This window comes from Candoia aspera, chromosome 8 (genome assembly GCF_035149785.1).
Source record: "Candoia aspera isolate rCanAsp1 chromosome 8, rCanAsp1.hap2, whole genome shotgun sequence".
In the NCBI taxonomy this organism is placed as follows: Eukaryota; Metazoa; Chordata; class Lepidosauria; order Squamata; family Boidae; genus Candoia; species Candoia aspera.
The window spans coordinates 6,829,380-6,852,002 of record NC_086160.1 but is presented as its reverse complement, the minus strand read 5'-3'; the positions used below and the strand labels follow the sequence as shown (position 1 = coordinate 6,852,002).

Genomic DNA, 22,623 nt, shown 5'->3' with positions numbered 1-22,623 from the left:
AGGCAGACACACACAAAAAATCAATAGTTTATGGATTTTATACTATTGTTTCAAAAACCTTTATTTGGCTGGTAGAAGACCCAGGAAGACCCCACTTCTGAAAGGCAGACACACACAAAAAATCAATAGTTTATGGATTTTATACTATTGTTTCTAAAACCTTTATTTGGCTGGCTTTTGCTATAACAACAAAGTATGTGTGGAGGTACCACCAAACTTCAGTGCTCGGAGTAGCTTGGTTGAAATACATCCCAAAATGGGCGAAGTTTCTATTGTCGGATTTTTCACAGTGGGTTCCCACATTTCTTTTGTGCAGAACATTCACAACAGCAAAGAGAAATGCTCTACAGCTGAAGATTTCTTTGCTAGAATTCTGACTACTAAAACAGGCCTCCTTTCCAAAGAAGCCTGGCTAAATTTTAGCAAGAATGAGTATTGGTTTTTTTCACCATCAGGCTTCATGATTCATAGCTGGCCTTCTAAAAAATTTTTTAGGGACTTCAACAGAGAAATGACCACACGTTAATAGTGGGAAAGTTCTCTTTCTCAGCCTTCCCCCTGTTAATGTTTCTCTTTTACTAGTTTGGGGAAGGGGAGATGTTCTTTCTAGTAAATCAAAGGTTCACCACCAGCAAGGGGAGATAACTTGTGCTAAGTTGTTACCCAGAGGTGTCTGCAGAATATGGATAGAAAAGTCAAGACGGCAGCCACACATAAAAAACAGAACTTCGGTCCCACTGCCTTGGCCACCATCTTGACTTTTTGACCATACCCTCTGGACAACCCTGTCATCACCAATCAGGATAACTTGAATATTTTTATCCATCTACTTGGGAAGTCTTAAATCCTATATACCACAGGTCAGAAATAACAGAAATTAGTGCTTCATGAAAACCTTAAGAATCCACAGGTCCACTGTGCAGCCCTGCTTCTGGAAATATTTTAGTGTAAATTTATTTGAAAAGATAGAGAAAATACAAGAAAAAACACCAATCGTATCTTCAAGGAGAGTTCACATCACAGAAGATGACATGTGATTTGCTTGGCTTAGTATGGTGCCTGAATTAGCCATGGTGTTTCATAAACCATGTTTTGTAGTTAGCTTATGCAGACAATTTTAGCTTTTTCATTAAACCACAATTGAATAAACCTTTTTCATTACTCCATCCCTGAATGATAAAGTGCCAGTTCCAACCAGACAAGGTATGGTGTGGAAATACCAAGTGGATGTGTATTAGGATGAAACGAAAGAGCTTTATACAGGCTTCCCAGCACGGTGGTGTGTGGGGGTGGTCATCATTTCAAACACTCTGGAGGGCACTGTTGAATTATCTCAAAATACAGGAATTTGGTTTATTGCACCAAATATGTAGCATTCCCCTGTGCGTGTTAGATCAAGGTATCATGGCACACATGGATGTCAGATACATATTTCCATTTGAAATGCTACTGCATTTATTTAGGGCCTGTTGTTGTTTATTCGTTTAGTTGCTTCCAACTCTTCGTGACTTCATGGACCAGCCCACGCAAGAGCTTCCTGTCGGTCGTCAACACCCCCAGCTCCCCCAGGGACGAGTCCATCACCTCTAGAATATCACCCATCCACCTTGCCCTTGGTCGGCCCCTCTTCCTTTTGCCTTCCACTCTCCCTAGCATCAGCATCTTCTCCAGGGTGTCCTGTCTTCTCATTATGTGGCCAAACTATTTCAGTTTTGCCTTTAATATCGTTCCCTCAAGTGAGCAGTCTGGCTTTATTTCCTGGAGTATGGACTGGTTTGATCTTCTTGCAGTCCGAGGCACTCTCAGAATTTTCCTCCAACACCACAGTTCAAAAGCATCGATCTTCCTTCTTTCAGCCTTCCTTATGGTCCAGCTCTCGCAGCCATATGTTACTATGGGGAACACCATTGCTTTAACTATGCGGACCTTTGTTGTCAGTGTGATGTCTCTGCTCTTAACTGTTTTACTGAGATTTGTCATTGCTCTTCTCCCAAGGATTAAGCGTCTTCTGATTTCCTGACTGCAGTCAGCATCTGCAGTAATCTTCGCACCTAGAAATACAAAGTCTTTCACTGCTTCTACATTTTCTCCCTCTATTTGCCAGGGCCTGTAATAATGCATAATTGCATGCATATTTTGTTGTTATGTAGCATGCTACTGCTGATCTGTGGGTGTGTGTATGAAAGAAAACACAAAGTTGTTACTTGTGGTTTATGATTTCATGTTTTCTGTGATGATCATCTGTAATTTTCTCCTGTATTAATTTGCTTCTCAATATTGGGTAGGAACTACAGATAATAAGGTGGTGGTTAGCTACTTTCACATGTAGTCTCCCAGCCTTTATAAATAAGTAATAAAAACAACAGCAATAGACTGCATGTTATACCTAGCATAATTTTGGAATCATTGAACAAGAATTACACTAGGCATCAATTCTGGAGACAATTCAGTATACTGAATTTAACTTTTCATATGGATCAAGAATAGAATATTTAACAGTTTCTTTAGAGGCTACGCTCAGATTTCTATTCTCGTATTTATCAAATAATGTAAAAGAGCCTTTTAAACACAGTGGAACACTCTTCATCTGTTATTCAATCAATCAATGACAGAACTGTCATTCAACAGAATGTCCATTTACTTACAGAAAGAATTTGCAAATACTTTTCTGGATTTAATATCTTGTTTCTGAATTGTATCTTGAGAGTGTAATTTGTAGTTGCTTTGTTCGTATCATACAGTCTATGAATTCTTGTGGTAAGAAAAACTAAGAATTATAAATACCTAAGCAAACTATTGTAAATTAGGCTCTGATCCATAGTCAAGTAAGGGGATGAAACTACACAGCCTTGCCTGATTTAGAAAGCAGGGTTACAGGCATGAGGAATAGTTTGAGAACATCCATCCATCCATCCTCAACAGCTGAGGTTGGCTCCAAGTCCATTTTAATTTCCTGACCATAAAAGATAATGCATTTGTTACGTCTTTCAAGATCAAGCAGAACCGTCTTTCAGGCTGGTGTCCCCATTCTGCTTGGTGCTAACATCAGCCAGTTTGTAGTCAGCACAACCGGGAGGCTGGTTTTAGCACTCCGCACAACAGCCTGGAAGAATCCCTCCCCTTGGCTTGGGCTTGCCTCCGATGGCTTCCAAGAGGCGACGGGCTGCTTAAGGAGAAGGATCCCGACTGGTGGGGCTTGACTTTGCAAAGCGAAAGCGAAAGCGGAGGAGAAAGGGCGGAAAGAGCGGGGGGGGGCAGAGGGGAAAGCGGGATGCCTGGAAAGAGGCGGGCTCGCCCTGCGCCCCTGCCGCAATCAACTGGCTGGGGGGGGCTTTGCCTCGCCCGCTTCTGCCAACCGGGGCTGCCCCGCTCCAGATGATCGCAGCCGGGACCCTCCCGGGCAAGGGAACCCTCTAGATTTGGGTCGCGAGCAGAGCGGGGAGCCCCCTTGGCTCCGGACTGCCTCCCAGGGGCGGTCCGGGTTTTGGGGGCCGCGACACGGTGGCCTGGATCCCCCCCGCGGTGCGGCTGCCCCTGCCCTGGGCGGCGGGGCGAGGACCCCCGGGCCAGCCCTGCGCGCTGGCCGGAACCCGCGCGCGGGCGTGAACGTTCCCCCGCCGGACGCTTCCTCGGGACGGACCTCTGCCGCTCTCCCCGCGCGCGGCCGCTTCCGGTCGAGGCCGCGGCTTCCTTCCTGCCGCCATTTTAGCTGCTCGCTCGCTCTGGCTGGGTCGGCGGCCTCCTCCGTCCCCGCGGCTGCCATCATGTCCAAGCGCCACCGCCTCGACCTCGGGGACGACTACGCCTCCAGCAAGAAGCGCGTGGCCTCCGACGGGTAAGGGGGAGCCCCGGTGGCGGGGGTGGCGGAGCGCCGCCTCGCCTTCCCGCGCGCTGGGGGTGGGGGTGATCCGGCGTCCACCGCCTCCGGGCCCGTGGAGGGGGGGCTCAAAAGGTGAATTTGAGGCTTCCCAAAGAGCGGGGAGAAGGACAGCGACCTCCGGGCAGCCCCCACCCCCCCAGGCCCACGCAGGGCAAGGCCAGCCCGGCGGCGACTCCCGGGCCGCGCACGTGCTCGCCCAGGCCTACTGCGCCCGCCGGGATCCGTGGCCGGGAGAGTCTGCTGCGCGGAAGCCTGGGCAGCTGCAGAGGACGCCCTCAGACTCCCGTAGTTACTCTCACCCTGCAGGAACAGATGGGTTGCTGTGCTGGAGAGACATGCAGAATCCTTTCCGGCCCAAGATGGGCCACCGTCTTAACCTGCGGCCTTACGTAGGTCCTGGACGTAGGAGTCATAAAAACGCTCTTTTCTGTAAGGGTTTGCAGACGAGATAGTGAGGGATTGATGTGGCCACCCTTCACGGCCCTTGGAAAGGCTCTGGTTGGAAAGGGTCAGTAGCTGCTGCTGTTCAGTGTCTCGATCTGGCACGTTGGAAAGGAACTTCCCCTGTTGCTTTGTGTGAATAAAGGAACGTGAGGCTGATTGTGGCATCAGAGGCAGTGGGGTGGGGTGGGGTGGGGTGCCTTCCCTGAAAGCGAAATGAATTGAAAGTTAGTTTGAAAGAGTGAGGTAGCTGTCATAATGCACTCTTTGGCTCTTCATGCAGGCCTTTGGCTTGGAAGAGGAAGACCCCTGACTTTATCACGTTTGCCATCTTTTATCTTTATTATCTTTTTTTCCAATTTTATTGTAAGTTCTTTGATTGTTGGGAGCCACCCAGAGTCGTTGAGAGTCGAGCAGCATACAACTTTAATAAATTATTATTGATCTTACTAAACCAAGACCTACAAATACGTACAGATACATATCCGAACACGCAAACTGAACACCTCTCTCACCTAAGGTTCATTGCCTTTTTCATTATGGTCCATCCTTCCCATGGCCCCTTTGCCACTAACTATAGACCTTCCATTCCACATACATTATTTGCAGCCACTGATAGCTCTCTAAACCGTGGCAGCTTTTTGCAGTTAAAAGTTTTTTTGTCTGGTAGCAGTGATTTCCATACATGAAGTATGTTGTTTTTTTTTAAAAAAACTTTCTCTGTCCTCATTTGACTTCTTAGTAACTTTAAGTGACTTGAAATCCTTTATCGACTGGCCATTTTGGTGGACTTCCTCCACACTGCTCTTGGGGATGCGATAAGCCTGGCTGGTCACAGTATTCCAAATGGGATTGTGCTTTGGTTAGGGAGAAGTAAAGGGAAGAAGCAGTTGGTACGTGGAAGCAGTCCAGGGATTTGGACTCCCACGGCTTAAAGCTGCAATTCGGTGGTACTCGCAAAGAGGTGACAACGTGAAGTTCGGTCAAAGTTACTTTTGAAAATGTCAGGATGGTCCTGTTCCACCTGCTGCTGCGTAGCAGGCAGGCCCAATTTATCCCGTTTAACTTTGTGAAAATTAGGTTTGCAACTTTATTTTGTGTTGCATGGAGTTCTGCATTGAAACTGGTTTTCTTTCAGCACATTTTCACTTGCTGAGCTAGTTAAATTTCATATCCCCAAAAAAGATCAGTTTAAAAGGAGCAGCATGAGAAATTTATTTCGTCTGTGATAACTTGTCTTCTGCAGTTTTATTTCTTCATGCCATGCAAGAGTAGGATAGTGGGTTTTTTTTCTTTTCTTTTTAAGTGAAACCTTTGTACCAGTCAGGGCCTCTTCAGACACTTAATTTCTAATATTGACAAATATGAGTAGGATTTGTTCTGTTATTTCAGGGCCAGTTTTCTAAATATTGGATTTCCCCAATGGTATCTTTTTTTAAAATGGAAAGCATGAAAGCTAGTACTTGACTAAAACATCAGTACTTTCTAGGGATATAATTGCATACTGCATGATACAAGACAGCTATTCTTGTATCAGTTGATTTGTTTGGGTAATTCCTCTTAAAAATTTGGTTTTAATTTTTATTTAACAGTTTTTATATAACTTTTTCTTTATTTGCATTCTTACCAAATTAATTTTTGAAGATGGATGTACCTCTTTCCAGTGCTGTAGTGCACATTTTTTTAAAAAAAGTATACTTCTGAAAACAAATATGAGAAGGTTATTCAGCGTGTATCCTACCTCACTTAATTTATTGTTTGGATAGTGATTAGTGTAATATATAAGTTTATAGGATCCATAGGTCCTTAAACATATTATGCTTGGGTGCTCTAGCATTAAAAACAGAATTTGGGTCCACTGAATATTTTCATCTTCGTATGGTCCTTGGATGTGGTGCTTTTTCCTGTTCTGAATTTTGTTCTGCATTACACAAAGCTGCATGCTTTAAATTACATTACGGAGGGCAATACAGAGTTTTCCTTTCATGGTCATGAAATTTAAAATTATAAAACATAAACGTCATCAAGGCAGTGTTCAACCCCAGCCCCCAATATAACAAATATAACCAGCATTTTTAATTAAAAAAACTAAGGTACAATATTATGCCCTTTCTGAAATTAGAGGGAATGATTGCTGATTGACCTTTGCCTTGCATGAACATTCCTTTGTAGAAGAAAAGCTCCCTGCCCATGTATTGAGAGGTAAAGCAACAAGCTTTATGTTATTTATATTAACAGCCCTCAGTTACACAGTCAATACTAATTTTTGCTGCTGGTATCTGTGCCTCACTATGTAGTAGTTGATATCAATATACTGAAAGAGATGTGTTGTTCCAGTAATCAAACACTGAATATTCTCATCTACCTGATACAAGATCTGTAATGTTCAGTGCAACTGTTTTTACATGTTCTAGTATGTATCTAGTTCTCAAATACAGCAAGTGATAAAAATGTCCTTTTTTTTCCCTAGTGGTTCATAGACCATGTAGTTTGAATTAAGCATGGACTTGATGTAGCCATTCTCCCCAAATGCTTGCAGCTTACTTTAACATGTTTTTTTTAAATATTGTTCCACCATGTCCAGTTCCTTTCTTGTGGTTTAAACTTAAGCATACACGTATGTACAGAGCTGCAGGCATTTAAACAAGTGGTGATGAAATGGAAATAGGAAAAATTATATTCTGAGGTGAGCACATGCCTAGCTTTTTTTACTTGAAGCTATAAATGTTTTCCCCCCTTCCATTTCATGCACATCCTTTCTTGTTTCAACTGTATTTGCTATTGAATATAGTTTTATAGCTTGATACTGTAATTGTCTTCAACACACAAAATGTACTTTGCATATGCAGTTATATAACCTTTATGGTTAGGAAATAGCATTACCATTATTTTTACTCTGTGTGCTTCTAAAGTTTAGATTAATAACTTCAGTTTATTTCTACTTTTTGGTGTACCTCATCTTTCTGTTTATACCAACACTGAAGGCAGCTTACAACATTACTTTTATTGGTTCACCAATATCAGTAAAATCATCTACAGTATGTGGGAATTTTTATTTCAATCATAATGGAGGTTTGGTTAAAGAAATCCCAGTTAATTAAATCTGCATTAATTTAAATGTGAATAAAATAATTCAGAAGGTGAGCATTCTTTAGTTTCAAATGGCACATATTTATGCCTTATTTATTTATCATATCTCTATGGCCGCCCATCTGTCCAAAGAAACTCTGGGTGATGAACATCATAAAACGAATCCTATTCCAAAACCCAAGTCGAGATCCCTATAAAAATATCAGCCCCCCCCTCATATAAGTTACCTGTGCACGCTAGAGCTCCAGTAAATTAGCATTCTTCTTCCAATGCCTGGTTTTTTAAAATTGTGTATTAATTATAAATCTACTGATTATATATTATATAAATACTTATAGGAAAGAAAAAAGACAAATAATCAATATCCTATTTGAAAACGTTTAGGTTAATTTTTTTGTCTGTTATATACAGTGTTATTTTCACCATTGGAATTAATGGGAACGTCTGTCAAATAAGTTGCTCATGTCTGATATTTTGGATAGGTTTATGTTCCTGTGGTACTTGGAAAATACCCCATCATTCCTCTCTTGCCAGAGCTAGCAGAAACATTAATTTCTCTATTATTTCCCCTGTTGTTTCATTTTACATAATTAAACTTGGTGGGCTTAAAAGATGCCTAAAGCATTGATAGTATGGGAAAAGCCACCAAGGAAATATATTTAGAAAAAAAGGAAGGTTCTGTGGAGTCCTTGGTGCTCTCTGAGCCTTGTTGTTTTCTTGCAGATGTTTCATTGCCAGACTAGGCAACATCTTCAGTGCGAAGAGGGAGTGGGCCTTGCTCTCAGTTTATAGACTTATATAGTATATAGGCTTGCCCTGCTTGTGCTGGTGGGGGTGTTGTTCTCTCCTTGGGAGTTCTTTGATTGGGCTGTTTGCTGTTTGGTTGATGGACTGAATTAATAGTTCCTTGATTAGGGTATATTGTGCTGTTTGATTGTTCATCTGGTGTTAATCCTGGTGTTAATCTTTGCATATCTGGGTGTTGATTGCTGGCGAGGAGGTGTTCTGGTCTTTTGGCTTTTCTATTGTCTCTCTTGAGTGGTATGTAAATGTTGTTTACCTCTATGTGTCTGTTGATGGCTGCTTTGTCAGAGTGCCAGGCTTCCAGGAATTCTCTGGCGTTTTTGGATTTGGCTTGGTTTAGGATGCTCACAGTTTCCCAGTTGAAACTCTGGTTGAGTCTGTCCATGTGTTGTGAGATTAAGGAGTTTTCATCGTGTCTTCTGACTGAGCAGCATCTGTTCTGACTGAGCAACATCTGTATAGGATGCTCAGTGTATGTTTATTGCATAAAATTGTATTTGCCTTGTTCCAGTAATGATTGAATTTGCACATTGTGGAAGATGATATTGTGATTGATTTGGTTTGGCTTTTATGTTTTGTAAACTAAGCCACGGCGGTTTGTGAACCATGGCTTATGATTTAAATGTGGAATTCTTAAAAGCATGGTTACATCACCATTGCTTAGGACTGTATATGAGTATCTTCAATATTTGTTTCACAGTCACCAAGTTTAACATCTTTGGTGAAGTTGTATGTTGTATACAGAGGGAGAGTCACATAAAAAAGAATCTTAACAGTAAAATTATTCTCTTTTCCATAATTGGTTGCAAAAGTTAGTGTCCAAAAATTGCATGGTCTGCATGACCCAAGTTCTTGGCTTATGCTCCTAGCTAATGCAAAAATAGTGGCAAACGGATAAATTCTTTTACAATAGCTTGTTTAGTATGTATGCTTGTTAAAGAAATCTCTGAACTAGAAAATTGGAAATGTGGTTTAAATTAGACGTTCTCTTGACCTGTTTGGAAGCTTGTCGTTATCCAGAAGAAATACAGAGATAAACTGAGATTGTGCCGAGCTAGTAGGAATGGATAGTTGCATCCTCACCAGTTTGCCTTCTAGTAACTTGGGGTTTGGTGGTTGGCAGACATCTTGTGGGGCTGTTTGTAACATTCTCTCAAAGTACCAGATACATAATTCAGAGTATCTAATATGAGTGAAAAAAACAGAAACAAGAGTATGTAGTTTTCCAGTAAGTGTAAGGGAAAGTTAAATCTCAACCTTATCTCAGATGGTCTTCATTTAAAATTTAAATGTTTCTATCATTTCAAAGAATATCCTGGATGTGTTTTAGAGTCTCTTTCCATAATCAAATGTTTCCCACATAATTGAACACGATATGAAACAGTAGCCTTATGTTCATTTGTTATATTGAGGCATTCAAACATACTGATTGCCTGTGAATCTATTGTATGTTGGATTCAGATCTTGTATTTATTGGCCACCTTTGGTTTGTAGTCAGTCAGTGTACAGAATAAAAGATTAAAACAAATGCAAACCCACAAATCAAACAAAGAGCAAAATTACCACTATCAATTTAAAGAGCAGAATGAATCCCGTGGTCGAATGAAGCAAACACTTTTCACCCTGTCTGAAATTGGGTAAGATGAGGACCAGTCATTCCACCCTCACTATATTATCACTGAGAAAACTTCTCGCTGTGCATTCCCTCCAATTTGACTTAGTGGAAATCACAGTCTTATTCAGAGGTCCTCCTGTAAGCTTCAGCCAAAATCCTTCAAGAACAGACAACCATTCAGATATATGCTGGTTCCAGATGTTTAGAACTTCAACCTCTTAAGTTTGCCCTAGAAAGCAATTTGAAGCAGTATGGCCTATAAAAGAGACACTAAAAAACCCACTCATTGCAGGATCTGAACATTTTTCAAGGGCAAGGCCATGTAATTGAGGTAAATGAAACATGCTGAACTTGGGAAAGTATTTGTCTTCAAGTAACACCTGGGTTTGAGGGTTTATTTGTTCTTTTTACACATTTTCCTCTTTTTATAGTAGGGAGAAATGAAGAAATTAGAGCCATAATTATGTCTGTGACTCAGTTGTATGTTAAGACTGGGATAAGTAGATGGAAATCTTTTTCATGCTGTGTGATAGAATTGTTACAGGTAAACTGAACTAGCATTTAGCATGTTGTAGCACTTCACCTCATATCTTGACAAACTAGGCAAGAGAAAACGAATTTCTGGAAAATCTGTAGGTTCTCAGAAAATTATTGAAGATTTGTGCATTTTCTTTTTTCTTCTAAATTTTTTTTTAGTAATATGGAATTCTTATTTCAAAGCTGTATGTTTTTTCCCTGAAAATCATTTAGGAAGGATCGAGATCGTGAACGGGATCGTGATGATCGCTCCAAAGACCGGGACAGAGATCGAGATCGTGAACGGGAAAGAGATAAAGAAAAGGATTTACGTCCTTCAACCAACTCTGCTCTCCTTGCTGGCGTTGGGTTACCACCTTTGAAACCAGCTGTATTTCCACAGGGTATTAATCCATTTACAAACCTACCACACACACCTCGTTATTATGAAATCTTAAAGAAACGGCTCCAGCTTCCTGTCTGGGAATATAAGGAAAGATTTACTGATATCCTCATCAGACATCAATCATTTGTACTTGTTGGTGAGACAGGTTCTGGTAAAACCACACAGGTAGGTTTTTCTTTAGTCATTCTTAATTTGTAAACCTTGTGGTGATTGGTATGAGTATGCTATTTTTGAATGTTTCTGTGAAGTTATTCAGCCTGGTATTAGCAATATTTCAGGGGCCTTAAAGAAATCTCTTGTGCAGTGACACACTGTAAGACTTAGCCTTTTGAGCAAGATCTGTTAAGTGAACCTTTCAGTTGCTTAATGACTAGAAAATGATGTAATGAGCATTCACTATCTTCCCCCCCAACTCTGGCATTCTGTCTGTATCTTCAGGGTCTGTTACATTTTCATAAAAGGTTCAGTGAGATTTAAATTGCTCATTTTTTTTTTAATCGTATGGCATAGCAGTTTGGTGTCCATGCTACTTTTTTCTTGCTGGGAAATCCTTGTGAGGTCCAGCAGCCAGATGTGTAGACTATTTAGCCGTGACAAGTCACGTTGCCCGGGGCGCACCACGAGGAGGCTAGTCTACATTGCACCGAGTTGGGCTGGGAGAAAGTGACTGGCCCAAGGTCACCCAGCTGGCTTTCGTGCCTAAGGCGGGACTAGTACTCTCAAACCACACCTGATTGGCTCTTGGGCTGAGAGAGAGGGACTGGCCCAAGGTCACCCAGCTGGCTTTCAGGCCTAAGGCGGGACTAGAACTCACAGTCTCCTGGTTTCTAGCCCAGAACCTTAACCACTAGACCAAACTGGCTCTCTAATTGCTTAGTATAAACCTGTGTTAATCTACAAATATCTGCTGTTCTGGTTACTTGCAAAGTTAGTCTGATACGGTTTTTGAACATGACTACTGGCTGGCTTAAAAGAAATAAAAATGCCATTACTTGCATTCTAAATCTAAGTCCCTGAAAACATTAAATATTTGCTATAGATCTGCAGATTGCCATTTTCTATGTAAAACTCTTGGAATTAGTCCCCAGAGCAGAATTATGTAGCTGATACATTGTCCTGAAAATCACCATGCAGGAAATAGTGTGTTCTGGGGCTTCCAAGAACAAGTAAAATATTTTGAATATTGCACAGAGACAGATTATTATAGGTATGAAATATTTAAGTGTCTTTGCTGTTAGTTCAGATTTTGATCTGTATCTCCTCATGACATCAGCTTTAAAACCCTCAGTCCTGCAGGTGTCAGTGGGATTGTTGACAATAGATGCTATGTTTGGACCTTCTCTTAATGGCAGATCTTCAACACTTTTTGTTTTTGCATTATGTGAAAAAAGTCATTTTGGCGACGGAATGATACAGTGCAGTAACACGTATCTTTCCAGGTGACAGTGAATACTTGTATTTCTTTTAAACCTAATAAAGGGTAAACATCTTGGATTTCCTAAAAATCCTAGGCTGTTCTTATGGACACATCGTTATAGATCTTACGGATACCTTAAATAGAAAGAATTGCCTCAGATAGAGCAAGCAAAATGTGTTCACACTGTTACACTTTCTCTACTTAACCTATCATTTGACAAAAGTGTTATAAAAAGAACTACATGGAACTACTAGTTTTATGCTGTGCTCAATATAAAGAACAAATAGTTGCTAGATAGAAACAATAGTGATTATTTATTGTCTTTGTAACATTTTCTCCGTTTTTCACTTGAGAAGTTCAGAATTGATATACATACCCTGACAACCATTTTATACTAAAACAACTGCCTAACATAAGTTACAGCATTGCTTAATGATGATCATGGCTGAACAAGATTTTAAGCCTGTGTTTCCCAGTATGGCTGTGTGCACATAACACATGTGGAATCAGTTTGGAGCAGCTTTTGAAATTGCCATTCAAGCCTTGTGAGAGATGCAGCTGCTTTAATGATTCAACCAAAGGTGTTTGGGTCAAGCTCCCATGCATTGCAGAGCATCTGTTGGCACCGATGCAGGCTCCAGTTATGGCTTTGGGTGGGCTCAAAGAATGACTCAGTCTTGGTCTGAGAGAGGACAGATTGCACGCTTGATATTCCTTGTTTTGTCTGTGGCTTCTCAGGTTGTTGATCATGTTCCCCTTCTAGACCAGCTCAGTTATAATGCTGGAGTGGGTTCACTCTTACCCGCAGGATTGTATTCTGAGGATAATGTTGGTGACCATATCATTTGCTTATTAAATTTGTGCACCACTATATTTTGCATAATACACGCTACAGTACAGTAGCATAAGTAAAACATCCACTATAAGAAATTAAAGTTACATGTTGAAAAATTCATAGCGAGAAAAATGTAAGTTAGCAACACAACATCAACACAGCCAACGACAGAGGATCTTCGAATTCTGTAAATGTTCTGTAGAAGATGTCCTAACAGCCAGGAACCACGCTGAGACAAGGAACAGGTCTCTAGTGTTTTATTGCTGCTACATAACAGGAAAATCCTAACAAACTGAAGAAGCGTGGGAAAACCCAGACATATAAACCCCAAAGACTAAGGCGGGCCCGATCTGTGTCTCTTTGAATGGCCACCTAATTCCTCAGTGCTACGCATGCGCTTTACAGCCTGGATGGGAGCCCCCTGCTGGCCAACCTTACTCATGACAGAAGAGCTGCATTTTCAGTAGCTTCTGGAAGGACAACACAGTGGGGACATATCTGGTCTCCAGAGGGATTGATCTATGCTCCTATTGAAAAAGCAACCATGAAGATTTGACTTTTTTTTTTCTTGACGCTATTTTTGTTAAAATGTTTGAAAGAATATGGTTGTTTTTTAATCTTTGTCATAATTAAAGTCACGGGAAATATTTAAGATTTTAAATTAATTGAGCTTACAGTGGTTTCATAACATTTAATGCTTTCTTTTTAAGCTAATCTATAGGCTAATGGACTTGCAAACTCTGAATGCTTTTTTATTCAGACGCTGTGACTCCAGTGCTTTGAACAAAAACTATGTGTGAAAGATTAAATATTTATCTTTAGTAATTAAAGCTATGGGTTAAATGAATCACTTCTAAACCTTTATTATAATATATATTAATGGCTAGCCTATTGGCTCATTTTAACATGCTTTTCAATTTGTCTTGTTCCTTCATTGCTTATCCTGGTTGCTTTTAACTTCCTAATAGTGTAAGTAAAACAACTCAGTTATGTTTTCTCATAGATATTTCTGTAGCATAACCTTTGCTGTTTCTTCCATACTGTTGTTTGGTTGGGGCAGCTTGAGTTACAGATCTGTTTGTCTTTACTGCAAAGCCAGCTATAGCATCTTCATAAATACCTGTAATAACGTGACCCCCCTTTTTCCCCCCCGTTAGATCCCTCAGTGGTGTGTTGACTATATGCGGTCACTGCCAGGGCCAAAGAGAGGTGTTGCTTGTACACAGCCAAGGAGAGTTGCTGCCATGAGCGTGGCCCAGCGAGTCGCTGATGAAATGGATGTGATGTTGGGCCAAGAGGTTGGTTATTCTATTCGATTTGAAGACTGCAGTAGTGCAAAAACTATTTTGAAGTAAGTATATGTTGATGTCTTTCCCCAAAGTCCTCAGTTTATCTCAAGGTCATTAATACTCCTTTGGCATTGATGTGTCTCATCCTCTCAGTTACATGAATAAAACCAGCCAATCCTTTCCTAGGAAGAACAGGAATTGGGTAATTTAGGAGACCCAGTGTTACATAGTTCTTAGAGCATTGGGCAAGGATTGGGGGGAATTAGATTCATGTCCTGAAATACGTTTAGTGACAGGCATGAGCCTCCCATCTTCACACCCAACCTGCTTCACAGGTGTGTTGTAGGGATAATTTTGACTGATTGGTTATGTGCCATCGAGTCATTTTCGACTCCTAGCGACCACATAGATAGATTTTCTCCATGACAATCTATTTGTAACCTGTTGAAGTCTCCCAATGGCATACTCATCACATTATCATTTTGCTTCCAGAGGAAAAATTATATATAAATAGAATAAATATTTATATATGCATGGAAAGACCTGCTGGAGTATTGAGTGCTCCTTTTTAGGTCAAGTTAGCTATTTGTACAGGGTGTCGATTACTACATTTCTGTGCAGTTTAGAACGCCAGTGTCCTTTTTAGTAGCAAGAGTCTACAGATTGTGAATATTTAACTCCCAAACGCTCGAAGGGCAAGCATTTAGGAGCATGACAAGTGGAGTATCTCTGGAGTTTTCCTTAGCGAGAGGGAGGAAAAAACCTGCATGCCTTGGCTGTTGGAATTAGAATATTGATGCAGAGTTGTCCTGAGCTGTAAAAGAGGTTCAAGGAGAACATGTAGTCTGTTCAGGGAATGAACAGGGAGGTTAGTACCTTTGGCTGGTGAAAGTGGTGAGTATAAATAATATGTCCCAGGTATATGTGTGCACATATATAGAAAGAAAATGTTCATGTGTATGAATTTTTGTAAATTAGCAAATGTGCAAAGGGAACAGGAGTAGAGCTAAGTCTCAACTGTATATAGATTATGTCAGAATTATTTCCCAGTCTAATAAGGGGGTTGGCAGTTATCAAAACTATGAGAAGATGCCCATTGCCTTGTGTCAAGCTTCTGTTCTGCTTCTGGCCCTCCATCGGAATAGCACTAGAAAGCAGAAAAGGCTTTGCCCCCAGAATAGAATGTATAAAGAGGTTTTATTGAAAACTAAAACTCTTGCTGGAATTCTTCTGATGTGCCTTTACCTTTCTTTCTAATAACGATCACTAATTAGAGCCTTGGGGTTTGTTTCCTGGATTAACTGTTTGCTGGCAGGCTTAAGAGGAGGGCAGTCTTGAGCCCATAACCATCTAGATTAACATTTTAAATGCTTCTTAAGAAAGTTAAGATTTCTTTTTTTCAAATGAAATGAGAGAAGAAGCAAAACCTAGTAGATCTGGAATTAAAATACTGGTTTCCTACGCAGGTATATGACTGATGGTATGTTACTGCGTGAAGCGATGAATGACCCTTTGCTAGAACGTTATGGGGTAATAATTCTTGATGAGGCCCACGAAAGAACACTGGCTACCGATATTTTGATGGGAGTTCTGAAAGAGGTTGTAAGGCAGAGGTCTGATTTAAAGGTCAGTAGAATATATCAAACATAATGGGGGTGTTCTGTGCAAAAATGAAAAATGTGTTTTGTTTCAAATCTGAAACAAGCTGTTGGGTTTAGAAAGCTTCTGCCAAGCCCCCTTGGATTACATTTGGGTTATTCTGGGTTCCCAGAGTGATTTTACAGGGTGGCTAGGGCAGGGCTGGTAGAAGTCACTCTCTCTTCTACAAGGTCTGGGCACCCGTTCTGCACCGTGGTGGTCTCAGGCTGCCCACCTCATCTTCATGGTATCTTCTCTCCAGCCACCTGCAGGGGGGGATGTTTGACATCTCAGTGGCTGTGGGGACAGCTAGATCCTCTTCCTGCTTCACTGCTTCTCCCTCTCCATAGTCTCAGCAAATGCCATTGCCATGGACACCCTGCAGTCTTGGCTGTTTCTCACTCATACCCCACTACCCTTTGCCCAAATGCCTTCTGCCTGCAACGACTACGTTTCATTCTGTAGCCAAACTAAATATCCCTATTTTTTTCAGTTTACAGAACAAACATTCATGCTCAGGTTCAGGCCTGGACAATGCAAAACTAGCAATTTGTTGCATGGAACACTGTGTACATCTCTAATACGTAGATTGTCACAAATGCATTGTGTGGTAGGCCGCTCTCTGTATGGAATGCTTTGTATCGTACTTCAGTTATGTGTGGCTCACGTTTTCCTTTGTGAATATGAAAACAGTTCAGATTTGTGACATTTAAACATTCTGTGTCTTCTCGTTGCTCCCAACATTTACTGCATTAGGACATGCACGATAAATGTATGTATTTATTCAGAAACAAGGCTTTTTTAATTCAGTGCAGCAGTAAAAGGATGATAATGTTACAGAGTCAGCTTTCATTTTTATGTTGTAGTTTTGAAATTTATGACTTAGAGACGTGAGGTCCAACTTTTCATTCTTCCTGTCTTTTTTAGGTTATAGTTATGAGTGCTACTCTAGATGCTGGAAAATTTCAGATTTATTTTGATAATTGTCCTCTCCTCACTATTCCTGGCCGTACACATCCGGTGGAGATCTTTTATACTCCAGAACCAGAAAGGGATTACCTTGAAGCAGCTATTCGTACAGTAATACAGATTCATATGTGTGAAGAAGAGGAAGGAGATCTTCTTCTTTTTCTTACTGGACAAGAGGTATTTAAATTATGTGTGGCTCAGATTTTCCTTTGTGGTATTGTTTGGCTTGATTCTTTATTTTATGGCTAGTCATAAAAGTCACAAAACACATAGTCATATATAAACAGTGGTAGCTAGCCACATTAAGAAAAATGGATGAGTTTAACTGCCTTAAATTAATAAACTGTCATCAGAATATGGGATGAGAATAACATTCAATATATTTCAGAAATTTTTTTTCTGGATAAGCTAAAAGTTCAGAATTTGATTTCTTTTTCCATTTCTCAAATTAGAATTTTCTGTATTTAGATATTTTCTTCTCCTGTCTTTCAGTGCAAATGTTGCTGTATTAACAAAGTTAAAAGTGATTTTTACGTTTTTAGACATGAAAAAGTAATAAAGAGTTAAGTCAGACCTATAGAAGACAACAGTAAAACTTTAAAAACCCAGGAGAACAAGAATATTACATTTTCAGCATCTGCTGTTGAAATATGGACTCAATTAGGCATTTCAGTAAGACCTTTTCTCTTACTGAATTATCTGTGGTTACTGTTTTTCAAGGCAGAATCTCTGAAGATCTTAAGATGGTCCCTTAAGGGCTCTAGAACCAAACAGAGCTTTATAGATTACGATGACCTTTCTGAATTGTTCTAAGGAACAAATTGAAAGCCAGTCACTTTTTAACAAAAGTTAGTGGTGACGCCATTCTGAAAGTATATTCTAAATTCAAAATAACTTAGGGAAGTTTCAAAAATGAATACTGTTTTTTGGGAAAGTAGTCTATAAACATCTGTGTCATATCTGTTTAAACTGAGACCTTACCTATGCAGTTTTGATTTAATTATAGTTCTTATCTTTGCTCTCACCAATATAAAAAAAAATCTTCATTAATTCTTGAGGTTAAACAAGCAGAAGGCATGGATATATTGCTAGTCTTTGGGACTAGGCACAAAGATTTATTGGTCAACAGCATTGTTGAATGGGACTGTCAAGCTTCACTTAGCCCATCCTATGCACAGTGAAAGCTTGTGGATCAGATTTGGCTTAGATCACTGCTTGAAACAGTATGCATACACCACCAATTTTTTAAGTTGGACAACCAATATTTCTTTTTCTTGCATAAACTGAAACAGATTTATTTAAACTCAGCCATGTGAGTATGGAAATAAATTTCAGGGACAGTGGAATACATTTAGTTGCTAATGCTCTGTAGTATAATCTGTGGTTTCGGACGTACCTTATTACTTACTAAATTTCTCAGGCCAACTCACTTCACAGGATTGTTGTTGTGAGGAAAAGAGGAAGAGGAAGGAGTACTAGGTATGTTCCCCACCTTGTGTTATTTATAAAAATAATAAAGGTGGGATAAAAAAATCTAAATATGAATGGTATACTGCCCAACTTGCAGTGATTCTACCTTGATATTTGATAATCTGCTGATTAGAGTGAAAATCTTATATTTTTCTCCTGTAACAAAACCTAGTTTTCCACCTCCAAAATTTTTAGCCTTGACTGCCCTACTAGCTACTTGTGAGTTTGAAGCAGAGAGATTTTTCATTAAAAAACAATTAAAACACTTAATATTTTTAGTTACTGTATATGACCAGCAGTGCAAGAAATATCCTGTGCCAACACTACAGGAAAGTCCAAGCACAACTTGAAGAATCACTCCTTTTGCAAAGGCATGCCTACACAATGAGTTAGACATCCATTCTGTGCACAGTTCTTTAATATGAATAATAAGAGAAATGGAAATATTGCTAAGGATTCTTCAGTCACTTTAAATTGCCTACTAAATGAGCACCCTTGTGTACTCATTATAACAATTCACATAAGCAAACCATTTCAGATGTCTGAATGTTTAGTTTCTCAGATTCTCAGCTTGTGGGTGAAGCATGTACCCAGTTAACACAGTATTGAATGGGGTTGAACTAATGTGCGCTGACACTTAGCTAATGTATACTATGGCAACAGAATACGAAAGATATCTAGTAAGCGGATAGAAGCGTTGGTAGAAATCTTAGTAATATTTCCATTCTTGATAGAGCTGAAATGAGAGAATTGCATATATGCTATGCGACGATTAATTCTCCATAGGTTTTATGATCAATTTATATTGAAGTGCATAATAGTAAAACTATTCTATTTTAACTTCTACCACACCTGTATTTTTTAAATCACACTGTGAGCTGTTTTAGTTTTATTATAGGACAGCAACATTTTTGAATTAAAACATGCTGGCTTTTGTATTCCTAACATAGCTGCAGTGTCGCAATTTTTTTAAAAAAAGTATTCCCCACTTTGTGAACATTTTTAAGAAGGAACATTTGAGTTTATTGTTACAGAAATGAAGAATGTTGTTGCTCCAAGACTGCACAAGTTCTTTATTACTGAGAAACTATTTCAGTCTAGCTATTATTAGTCTGTTGGTTCAAAGATTGTTACAGCTGCACGATATGGTTGCTTGAAAGACCCCTGTCTGGCAGCCATAATATTGTTTACTAAGCCCATTTCCCACACTGATGGGAGCCTCACTAGAGAGACATTGAAAGACTTCAGGGACAGTGGTTCTTTAGCATTTCTGCCTGATTTTGTTGCTGTGTCATGGATCTGAAAAGTAATTGCAGGCTTCTAATAGTCCCTTAGGATTTCTTGTTTGCACAATGGGTAGGTAACTGGAAGCTGCTGCCATCAAAGATGGTGATGGCCACTATTTAGATGGGCTTAAAAGGAGGCTGGGATTATGGAGGAACATGTTACCCATATGCCTTAAATACCACTTTCTAGGAAGAAAAAGTGAAAGGCTGTGGTCTTTCAGGCCATGCATATGAGCTTTCTGAATAGTCCTGGTTGCTGTGACCCAGAATTATGAATTGAAAAGGCCTTTGGCTAGATGAGGTAGTTCTTTTTGGTGGTGGTGGTGGTGGTGGTGGTGGTAGTAATAATAATAATAATAATAATAATAATAATAATAATTTGTTGCAGCATAGGAATTGAGGTTTAATTTTCACTTGCCAGAGATTGTACTTCTTGGGAAGTTCTGAGCAAGGTTTGGTGCCTGGTATAAATGCTTAAATTCAGTCATGGTAGACTGACAGTGATGAAAACTTGCTGGTTCTCTAAAACATACATTGGGATTAGGAGGGCATTCTCTGTGTTTCTGTATCTTTAAAATAGACAGAAAACGAATGTTTCTTATATTGAAATGCCAAATGTTGCATGAAGTGCTGCTCTTGATTTGTCAACAAAATACTCTTCTATTGTCATAGTGATTGAGTAGTTTATTAAAAAAAACCCTCTTCTATTATTTTTGAGTGTTTCCTAAAATTCTGCTATTAAGAATCTTATTTCCTGTTTTTAAAAAAACAGTCTGTTGTGGTAGTGATGGGTTTGGTGCGGGGAGAGAAGGTTTTTCTTTTTCAATTCCTTTTCTCTCCAGCATAGTTGGTTTTCTAAAGTTGGAATGTTTGGGCCACTGTAAAGTACTAGTAGACTACTTCACGTGATACCATATGTGGACATGCATTGTGTGCATGAAATACCTTGAGGCTAGATGTGCTTACAGCCCCTGTACAATTTCAAATATAACTAGTTGTGAGTTTGCTAGCATTGTTTTTCACTGCTAGCACACTGAGTGGAAAGTACAAAGCCACACACGGGAAGGAAATATAGCTAAGCAGAATGCTTGCCTTCCATTCTCCTTAGGGGGTGAACACTTCAGATTACTGGTGCACCCAGAGAGACAAACATCTCAAGTCCGTCATGGTTGCTAGACAGCTAGAAGTACAGAGTCACATATAGTTGCTTTGGTGGCCCTTTTATCTTTGTAGTTACACCTAGTTTTTTCATCAGCAGTCTTCCTTCCTTCCTTCCTTCCTTCCTTCCTTCCTTCCTTCCTTCCTTCCTTCCTTCCTTCCTTCCTTCCTTCCTTCCTTCCTTCCTTCCTTCCTTCCTTCCTTCCTTCCTTCCTTCCTTCCTTCCTTCCTTCCTTCCTTCCTTCCTTCCTTCCTTCCTTCCTTCCTTCCTTCCAAAATAACAGTGCACAACCTTTTCAGCAACTGAGATGGCTTCCTCTAACTTCTTGTTGCTTCTGAGCAGCTTCTGTAGCTGCTCAGATAAGCTGTGTATCAAGAGAACCTTCTTCTGCAATCTTTCTGAACCTGGCACCATCTGGAGAACTGAACTTGTAAAAAGACAGCCTATTCTTGCGCACTATAGTAAATACCCATCTCCATTTGGAAGTAATATACTGTGTTCTTCCAGGCATACCTCATTCCAACATTAGTGGATATTACTTACCTTGTTTGTAAGGTGGTGATGTAGCTGTTTTTCTGATACTACTAGAAGGTTGTCTGAAAATTTGTCAGAATCCTTACGTCACTGTTTTAAGCACCAGTCTAACTTTCTTTTCAGTTTAGTAAGCCAGTAGGGGGCATGCTAACCCAGAGTGGTAGAGGATTGAACCATTTTTCCCCCCAACATTGATACGATTTTGCAAAGCAGAAAAGTGCTTGTATAATTCCTTTAAAAGGTATAGCTAAAAGGTGATTGAGAAACCAAGGCTGATTTTTTTTAAAAAAGTTATGGATTATCAATTCAGTTTGTCTGAAAAATGAGCAGTAAGTGGTACAATAGTTGGACAAGAAAAATAACAACAAAAGTCCTGTATAAATTTGAAAAATTAGTGATACTGTCAGGGGAAACAGGCCAAGAACCATGCTGAATTGGTATCTTCAACTCTAGTTCTTCATTGTTTGTATCATACAGACAGAATCTTGCGAGACTGAAGGTGCCCTAACTAACCTAAGTGTAAATAATCAGCGAGGCTCTAGGGTGGAGCTACCTTGAACCTCTTAGCTTTCCCACAAACAGAATCCGGATTGTGAAGTCTCTTATCTGCCTGGAATGCGCCCCCTCTTCCCTGGGAAGAAGGGACAGCTCCGAAATCCACCACAGATACTACCATAATTTTTGAGACAACCCTGCATAGGGAGTGCTTCACAATTCTCGTCTTTGACAGTATCTTTATTTTTGTCTAATTTAGATAGTTCAGACTGCTATTCAGCGAATTCATCCATAATATAAGAGCTCTTGTAGTCGATCAGTAGGTTTGGTTAACAGGTGAAACTGCTTGTTGAAATTGTTTCTTAGGTTGGTAAGAATATTTTAAGTGGCAAGTATTTTGAGATTCAGGATACTTGCAGCACTTAACTGAGGAAGATGCAAAATATTTTCTTGTGAAACTCAAATGTGTGCTATATGTCTTCATAATTTAGATAGGGGGAGGTCTTTTTGGAACAACTATGTTTATACTGTAAAGGTGCTTGTTCTCATTAGGTACAATAAAGCAAATTTCCCCCATAATTGCATTAGTGATACGTGACATTAAAGCTTAATTGGCTTATTTAAAATATCGTGCGCATTAATTTATTTCAGATTGTGAAAATTGAAAAGGTCACGAGTGCAGTTTGATATTCCTGGGTGAGAGATTTCAATTTTAGTACAATTTGTAGAGAATTAATTAGGAAATAGGACTGAAAGAAAAAAGGGTATTGAATGCAAAT

At 39.8% G+C, this 22,623-nt stretch overlaps 1 protein-coding gene across 1 annotated transcript in view; it reads left to right on the top strand.

Moving 5' to 3' along the window:
• Positions 1-3,688: 3,688 nt before the first annotated feature.
• DHX15 (DEAH-box helicase 15) overlaps positions 3,689-22,623 on the top strand; it is a 37,445-nt gene continuing 18,510 nt past the window's right edge. The window contains exons 1-5 of the mRNA XM_063310387.1: positions 3,689-3,835; positions 10,581-10,917; positions 14,162-14,355; positions 15,760-15,919; positions 16,859-17,077. Of these exons, the coding sequence (XP_063166457.1) occupies positions 3,765-3,835; positions 10,581-10,917; positions 14,162-14,355; positions 15,760-15,919; positions 16,859-17,077 (981 nt within the window). The 5' untranslated portion in view covers positions 3,689-3,764. The remainder of the gene's footprint in view (positions 3,836-10,580; positions 10,918-14,161; positions 14,356-15,759; positions 15,920-16,858; positions 17,078-22,623) is intronic.